Source organism: Castanea sativa, chromosome 6 (genome assembly GCF_040712315.1).
Source record: "Castanea sativa cultivar Marrone di Chiusa Pesio chromosome 6, ASM4071231v1".
NCBI classification, from domain to species: domain Eukaryota; kingdom Viridiplantae; phylum Streptophyta; class Magnoliopsida; order Fagales; family Fagaceae; genus Castanea; species Castanea sativa.
In genome coordinates this window covers 40,033,916-40,042,826 of record NC_134018.1, presented here as the reverse complement: position 1 = coordinate 40,042,826, position 8,911 = coordinate 40,033,916, and the positions used below count along the sequence as shown (strand labels likewise).

At 36.3% G+C, this 8,911-nt stretch overlaps 1 protein-coding gene across 2 annotated transcripts; it reads left to right on the top strand.

The window, feature by feature from the left end:
* The first annotated feature begins 3,833 nt into the window (after positions 1 to 3,833).
* On the top strand, positions 3,834 to 8,395 carry LOC142638510 (trihelix transcription factor ENAP2). 2 transcript variants are annotated; one of them, XR_012845023.1, is made up of 3 exons: positions 3,834 to 4,842; positions 6,881 to 7,035; positions 7,462 to 8,395. XR_012845023.1 is itself a non-coding variant. In XM_075812538.1 (2 exons), the coding sequence occupies exons 1-2, from the start codon at positions 4,077 to 4,079 to the stop codon at positions 6,892 to 6,894; spliced, it is 780 nt and encodes a 259-aa protein (XP_075668653.1). In that variant the 5' UTR covers positions 3,834 to 4,076; the 3' UTR covers positions 6,895 to 7,164. The 2 variants fall into 2 exon arrangements, 1 of the variants encoding a protein (XP_075668653.1); XM_075812538.1 differs by lacking the exon at positions 7,462 to 8,395 and having other exon boundaries at positions 6,881 to 7,164.
* The last annotated feature ends 516 nt before the right edge of the window (positions 8,396 to 8,911 follow it).

The window sequence follows — 8,911 nt, the reverse complement described above, 5'->3', positions numbered from 1 at the left end:
ATTTAAGGATTTTAGGGTAAGTGTTAGGGAGAAGTTTTTTTGTGGTGTGCTAGTTAAGGTAAGTAATCTTTATCTTAATTGGTTTTATTTTTTCTTATATTACTGTATTTTAGCTATTCAATATTGTTCTACAATCGATACAATTTTATTTCAATTGTTAGCTACATTGATTTGAAATAAATAACAAAGAATCTTTATATATTTATTTGATTACTCTATATATATATGTGTGTGTGTGTGTGTGTATATATATGATTTTATATATGTATTTGAATGAGATATACTTTTGTTTGAACTATGATTTTTGACTTTGATACCCAACCAATGGGGGTTATTTATTGGTATCAAAACTAGTTCTATTTAGGGCATCACGAACCTATCGTGTTTCTAGACCCAGTTAATGGGGGATATATGTTAGCAAGGAACTAGTTTCATCTGAATCTGATGTCTAGTCACAGAGATATAGCGTGACCATAGTCATAAAAGATTGTTAAGAATATGAATTTTGTTTGAATATTTGAATTGTTTTAAGTTTATGAAACTTCTTATGTTTATTTTGAAACCCATGGTATAGTATAAATTTTGATATATGTGAAATATTGGATCTTATGTAAATGCATTATTTTGTTAATCTATATGCTTGTTTCAGCTAGTTAGGATTTGGTTACTTATTGAGTTGTCATCTCACCCCCTTTTTCCCCTTCAGATTCAGATTATGAAGAATAGCAAGTTTTGAGCCTTTTGCTAACGGTGTACACTTGAAAGGAGATTTATAAAATTTTGAAATAAGATGATCTTGTGATAATTAGTATATCTTTTGTTTAATAGTCACGAAGTTTGGATTGTTTTATATATTGATACTTTGAAGATCTTTTGACAATTGCATTATTCAGGATGATTGTGGATTTATTGATGAAATTGTTGGGGACATCTTTTTATGTAATTGACATATCTTTTGACAAAACACACTTTATTTGTATTTGGGTAAATCTAAGTAGGTTCAAGATGATCATTAAAAGTGGTTAAATTGAAAACATGAAGATTACTCAAAAACTGCTCAAGAAAAGTGCAAACTGCAAGTCTCGATACCTCCTCGACAGAATCTCGATTTGTCGAGATTCATTAAAGCTCGACAGATGTCCCGATCGATTGAGCTTACAGATTTCAGAATATAGTCAGCAACGTTTTTACTCTAAAATGCTATTTGTTTATGGGTTTGTATAATTCTTATTGGACTAGGAAAACCCAAGGTTTGTGTAAACCTATTTGGAATAGGAGAGCCCATTAAACTCCTATTTAAAGGAGGTGGAAAAAGAAAAACTTAACCCTAGAGAGTTTCATAAGGTTTTCTTTTTGAAACCCTAGCCTCCTCCTACACAAGAAAGAGTTCTTGCAGCGTTTCTTGTACGTCTTTGGGTTTTGTAACTAAGCAAAGTCTCTTGCACCAACATTGAAGATCTTATTGGTGTTTCTATGTGAAGCTGTTGCAAATCAACTACAACAATCAAAGGGTTGCTGTGGAGTTAGTCACGTATTGCGATTCGTGCAAAAGAGTAAGTCGCGTACTGGGATCTGCGCAATTGGTTAGTCATGTACTTGGGAGCCGTGCATTGAAAGGAGAAACTGTCACTACAGAACAAGTCCAATTGGGTATTCGGGTAAGGGTTCAACTATAGGTTGGTAAGGTACTTGAGATTCCTTTACTTGTAACCGCTTGTTGTGATAATAGTGGAGTTTCGGGAGTGGTGACCTTAAAATCACCCGGTGGGGTTTTTGTCGTGTAAGTTTTCTCCATTCGTAAACAAATCACCGTGTCTTTTATTTTCCGTTACATACTTAGTTTAATTGGTGATTTGTTTGTGCTACCACGCGCTTTGCATGTTAACTTGATTAATTATTAACTTGGCTAATCAATCAACTTAATTCATTACAAGGAGTCAATACGTTTTTGGCCTATCAGAAATTTTATTTGAGGATAATTTCTAATTGCTAAGAAAGCCTTGCATGCTTGTAGGGTGAAAATGTTATAAACGTGCAGCCATTTTCACGTGTCTATTTTTATGGTTGGGTTTGCGTGACAATATATATCCTCAATATGTTTATAGTGAGTTATATAATGGAAGTATCTCGAATATAATGTAATGTTTACATTAAATTTTATAAAGAATGGAGTGTACATATATATATATAATATTTTATATATATATATATATATATAATATTTTTTGAGAAGAATGAAATTCATATCTAATATGATTTTCGCCCTTTGGACTAGACTTTGTTTAGGCTTGTATTTTCTCTTGGGTCACGTGGTTTAATTTATTGAACAGGTCATACCACATTAGCATATTTTATATAGTATAAAAAAGAATTTTGGGCTAAGTTTATCTAAAGCCCAAATAGTAATCAACTACCCGGGATGGGCTTTGTAGAAATTTTTCGTGCTTAAATGGTTGGGTTTATAGGCCCCAAGTCTCTGCGCAACATTTATTGGGCTTACTGCTCACATTTTTCCTTCACTTCATGAAATGGGCCTATGATCAAAGTTTACGGGCTTATGTTTTGAACATACCCAACAAAAAGACCCAAGCGAACAACCCTCTTATAAGTTAACGGAAATGAAAGCTCAAAATTTGGCTTATCATTTTCTTGAGCTTGAGCCGTAAGTTGAATGTGAATATAATGTTTCATGAAGAGGGTAAAATCAGGGATGACGGAATCATTTAAATGAACGTGACGGTGTTGGTCTAATGGGGTGATAGTGGACGGATCTGAGAGTCACAAATACAAGGTGGACGGATCTAGGGGTCACATGGTATCCTCTAGTTTTAAGTGATCTCCAAGAATTTTTAAAAGGAAATGACTTACACCTCACGATTAACTCTAAGAGTCCTAGTATGAGTAGAATCCTAATTAAGAAAGGTTCCGCAATATACACCACTAATGATGATCTTTCCTACAAGGAAAAAAGCTTTAGGAGATATGTAAAATCCAAGAGGTTCTCTCCTAGAAGGAAAGAACCTCTTGGCCAAAGCACAGATGACAAATCCTACCTACTATAAATATCCCAAGATCTTCACAAATCAAGGTACTCATAATTCATCCAGCTTAGACACTCTAGGGTTGTGAAAAGTTCTAACTTGATCTTCGGAGGATTTTTGGCTGGTACCACACCGGTGCTCTTTACTAAGGTCTTCTCTTTTTGTGATTGTGCAGGTGTTGTTTTGAGTACGTGAGGACCGCGTAACTAATTTGTGATTTTTTATCATCATCATTTCACATTCACGCCTATTGAGGGTATGTTTGGACGGAGGGATTGGAGTAAAGTTTGAGCTTATCCCGTATAGAAGTTGACTCTTTTTTGTTCAAGCTGAGAGTCTTGAGACTTGAGAGTGAGTGACAAAGCTTATTGCACTTTTCAATTTTAGCACATATGGTAAAAATAAAAAATATGGACCAAAATGAAAATTAGCTCAAAATATATGGACTAAAAATATATTTATGTCAAAAGAAAACTTACAAATTCTCCTTGATAGAAAATAATGTTCTTGCAAACGACTTTCCCTAGTATATTTTTCCCGAAAACAATATAATTTTAAGGAATAAACATAAATTATTAAAAAATAGGATAAAACTTAAGTACAGTACTTTAGCTTCTATTTTTTAGGTTTTTCTTTTAAAATTCAGTTATGTGATTACTTAACTAAAAAATTTACTTTCATTTCATGAAAAAGAATCCACATGACTGAATTTTAAGAAAAAAACCTAAAAAATAGCACCTATATATTGTATCTAATTCTTGCTCTATTCAATAATAATCTGGCTGAACTGAAGTAGCATGGTGCAACTTATGTTGTTGTTTACCCCTTATTCTAAACTAAACAAAAGCCAAACCGAACCATATTAGTTAACTAAACCCACAGCAAAGCGGTAAACTCCAAACACAGCTAGGCCTCTCTCTCTGTCAGTCGTAACTTTTTACCGATTCTCCTGTTTCCATCTCATCTGTATTTCTCTGTCTCTCTGTCTCGTTCATGCACAAGTTCAACCGTCCCTAGGCTGCGTTGCTTCATTTGATGGAGTCGCCGTCGCCGTCGCCGTCAAGGCCGTCAACACAGACGCCAGCGGCGGCGCTACGCGAGGACTGTTGGAGTGAGGACGCGACCCACACACTGATCGAAGCGTGGGGTGACCGTTACTTGGACCTCAACCGCGGCAACCTCCGCCAACGCCACTGGCAGGAAGTCGCCGCCGCCGTCAACGCCCGCCACGCCACCTCCGCCTCCTCCAAGTCATTCCGCTCCGATATCCAGTGTAAAAACCGCATCGACACCCTCAAAAAGAAGTACAAGATCGAAAAAGCCAAAGCCACCGCCGCCTGCGTCAGCGCCTGGCCTTTCTTTGCCTCTCTCGACTCCCTCCTCGGCTCCTCCTTCCCCAAACCCTCCACCGCCGCCCCCCGCCGCAACACTCCTCCGTGGAACCTCTCGACTCCGATACCCGTCGGCCCCCGCACTCATAAACGTCCGGCACCATCACCGGCCGTAGATTCCTCCTTCCGGCGAAACTTCACGGCGGCGGCAGAAGGCGGTGACGGGTCTGACAGCCCGAGCAAAGAAGAGAAAGAGGTAGAAAAAATAGGGTACAGGGAATTGGCGCAGGCGATAGAGAGGTTTGGAGAGATATACGAGAGAGTAGAAGGTGCTAAGCAGAAGCAGATGATGGAGTTGGAGAAACAGAGGATGCAATTCACTAAGGATTTGGAGTGTCACAGAATGCAACTCTTGTTGGAAACACAAGTTCAGCTTCAGAAGATTAAGCGTGCCAGGCGTCAATGTCAAAGTCAGTCACATTCTTTCTTTCGCTACTTCTTTTCAATTCAATTCAATTTTTCTTTATCTTTTTTTCCTCATTGTTGAAATTCGTGTCACTCTTTTTATCGATTGTTTCGTTGTCATACTTTTGTGCTTTGCTTTAACACTGCTGTGAAAAATGGTATCTATTTTAATCATACTTCAAATTTGTTATCTTGAAATGACATTATCTTGCTATACCAGCCTGGCATCAGCGCCAGTCACCTCAAAGAAAAAGCTGTGCTCTTGTAACTGTTCCCATGTTTGCCAATTTGGCCTCAATTATTTATTTTTTGATCAATAAAAAAGTAAGTATTTCATTAAAAGAAAAAACGAGGTCCAAGTACATAGGTAGTATACTACAGAACTCTCGAGCAGAACAAGGAAAAAGAAGAAAAAAACATGTTAACAAAGATACATGCCGTGTCATTTGTGCCCAACAATTTGTATTGGAAACCTTAAATTTACATCTTTGTTTCCCTCAGAATCTTTGGGGTAGAAAGCTGTAGTTGTTGTCACATACTGTTCAGGCAATAGAATACACTTTTTAAGGTTCATATGCCTAGAAGCAGAGGTAGGGAGACCGGCGAGAGGGGAAGAATACAGTGATAATAGATGGACCTAGATTAGTGATGAGTCTCATGACATGAGCACTGCAATCACCATCTTTTGTGGCATGCTTTTTAAAATTTGTGTTCATCAGAATGTTGACATGTTTGTCAATTGTCACTATATCCAATATCTATGTAGTGTCATTAGATGTTATGAACTCATGTTTCTGATTTCATTAGGTTATCGTTGTGTGCGAATATACTTTATTATATGCAAATGATGTTTTCATTGATAAGTTACTCACAAAATTATTATTTTTTAAATTTTGGTGGGGCCTGGAAATATATGCCCTGATCTGCAGGGTGGGACGGGGTTAGGAGAAAGTATTTTTAGGCAGGCGATGGGTCACCCATGATCCTGCCCCATCCCATTGCCATTACTATGATCAGATCTTTTTGTGTGTGTGTTGTTTCATATTTGTCTGGGTTCTAGAGAAGTAATATTGTCTGAGTTCACAGCTGGGTTGTTGTCGGTGCAGTTGTGTTTTCTTTACAGGTATGAACATCAATGTAAATATGGTTAGAGTCTTTTGGGATCACTACATATCCATTGGCAATGACATTTGAGACCTTGGACTTACCAATCTGATTTTAACTATCAGTTTTCTTTTTTGTTTTCTTGATTTTCCCTGATTTTGGGCCCTCAAAAGTACCTTAGCATGTTGAAAAGCATAACGATTGTCTCTATTTGCTGGTTGACGTTACTGATCAGAAAGGACTTTTCATCAACTTCCTATTAACTTTTTGTTTTGGAAATATCTACTGCAGAGATTTTGAAGAAGTTTGTCATTTGTGCTGTCTGCCTTGATTTAATAGGAACTTAAATTTGTTGAGACCATACTAATGAATGAGAATGAAGTAATAAAAGGTTTTATCAGTTTTGATATTCTGTGGTAAAGGTGGTTATAGATGAGGATTATCCTTTTCTAGACCAAAATTTTCCTTGAATTTGTTTGTGTTTTGGTTCCAATACAATATGATAGTTCTTGATTTATAAGCCCATATTATTGTTGAAGAACTTGATAAACCATAGATTCTAATGTTTGTAGTTAAGCCAAGTGTAATTCATAAGACTATTTTCTAATGTTAAGTTAAGCAAGATGGATCCCAAGACTATAACCTAACATCACCCAAGACCAGGGGATGAAGTCTAAATGTTTCTTGTATGATAGTTTAGAGAAATGACCTAACTCATGATATATGATGAATTGAATTATTGGGTGTATGTGTAACGTACCAATCAACATGTCTTACCAATTGAAACATTGCCTTCATGGTTGATTTCTTTGAACTTGCAGGTCGTACTTGAAATGTTGTATGGATGCACTGTTATTCTAATTTTGAGAAGTATAGGATACTAATTGATCCTTTATTTATTTATGTATTTATTTATTTTTTTTGTTTTCAATGAAACAGATGGTTACTCATAGGCCGCGATGTTGCAGAATGCTTTACAAAGTGTTGGCTGTTTCTGTTGGAGAGGTTTAGGTAGATAATAGAATTAAATCTGCAGACGTACCATACCACCTTGTAATGGGAAATGGATTGGCCTAAGGTGCTTGGAAGTAAAGGTCAGACAAAATTTTGTGAAGTAATTTTATATCTTTTTCACCTTTGGAGAACTACACAAAGTGAGCACACATAATATTGTAGACCGCTCAAGAAATTTTGATTACAATATTACTTTGTTCCATCTCTCATATGCCCTTGTCACAATCTGACATATTGCCGATTTACACTTTTATTCGCGTCTCCTATTTTCCATTAGGGAGGCCCCTATTTCTACCCCGATTCAAAGTCCCCCTCACTTATTTGTTGTAACAATTGAACCATAAAAAAAAAAAAAAAAAATCTCTCTTACCTCACATTTGTTTGTGGGACATAAACTTGTGATATAAAATTTCTATTATTCTTCAGTTCACTTTCCACTTCTTGTATAGAATGCTGTACCATGAGAAAACTGTTTGATGATACACTGATCATCCATCTAATTTCAGGGGCCTCCAGTGTCCACGCTTACTACACCATAGAGATGCATGTGGGTTGTCAATTTTCAATCGAAAAAATGTCGCTATCTTTCAATACATTTAAGTGGACAAGGACGGCCTGTTTTATCACTCCGGACTCGATCTGAACTTTGGCCCACAATGTCTCCAGTATTTGATTTTGACCTTAACACATCTTGCAAAAACAGCATATATGGAGGCTGTTTCATTACCGATTCCAGAAGCTAGTGGCATGACCAGAAATGACCCGTGTGGGGGATTAAGCAAAGAGAGCCACTAGTAGTTTCCTATTAGGAGTATACAAAGGACTTGTCTCATTTAATCTTATCTAACAATAATGGGCAATAATAATCTTCCTTTCAGTAACCAGCCACATACTCTAATCTTTAGCACTATCAATGGTAGAGATTAAAGTTTGTATATGATTGGCTGGTGAATAAAGCTTTGCAAAATAACTTCAATTAATTGTTCTCTACAAGATAAGTTGAGGCCATAACTTTGTGAACAAGCAAATCTTCCAGTTGTTCTGGGTTCCCCACACCATTACAACTTTAATCCGAACCAGCTTCGGCATCCATTGCAATGTCAACAGGGTGCATGAATTAATTTCTGAAGATTCTAGGCTCTGAGATAAGAGGAAAAATCTTCTCTATGTTTTGATTGGAAAGCCACGGTGGCTATTTACAAACTCAAGTGGTTGTTTCTCAGTGAAGTCAAGCTTAATGATCAGAAAACTTGATTTGAAGGTGAGGATCCTTTAGCAAAAGCTGTAGTGGAAAACGCTTTGGAAAGGTAAAGTAGCAAAATGGCTCAAATTGCTCCTATGGAGATTGGAGAGTTGTAATTGCAACAAGATCCATTTTGTTTTGTTTTGTTTGTTTGTTTGTTTTTGTTTTTTATACTAATCTACGATTAAACAGCCTTGATACCCCTATTCCTTCGTTCTCATTTCCCATATTCAGTTAAATTGGTTGAGTTTTGGGATGACAAATTCAGTCAATTTGTGTGGAAATGACTTGAACAAACATATACCAACCTAACTCTTAGTCTAAACCATAAATGATGCTGTTTGATGATCATAACCAGCCATTTGCAACAGAAATTTCATAGCCAGCCATTTTATACCGTTCTCATGTTTGTGCAAAATAAAATCTTTATAAAGTAGGCAGTTTAGAGCAACAAATTGCTAACATAACATATACACTATTATTTTTTTTCCTTATAAATACGATAGTATTTTAACTTATATTGTTTACTTACAAGCGATTAACAAGAGACTTTCAACTGAGTTAACTAGAATCCACGTGTCATCTTAGACTTAGGTATACTTATTGCAATCCCAGATTTAATTAAATGTCAAAAGTATTAATAAAATATTTACTCGTCTATATTAGGAGATATGACCTACCACTTAGTACAGCTTATGCCATCGGTTACACAA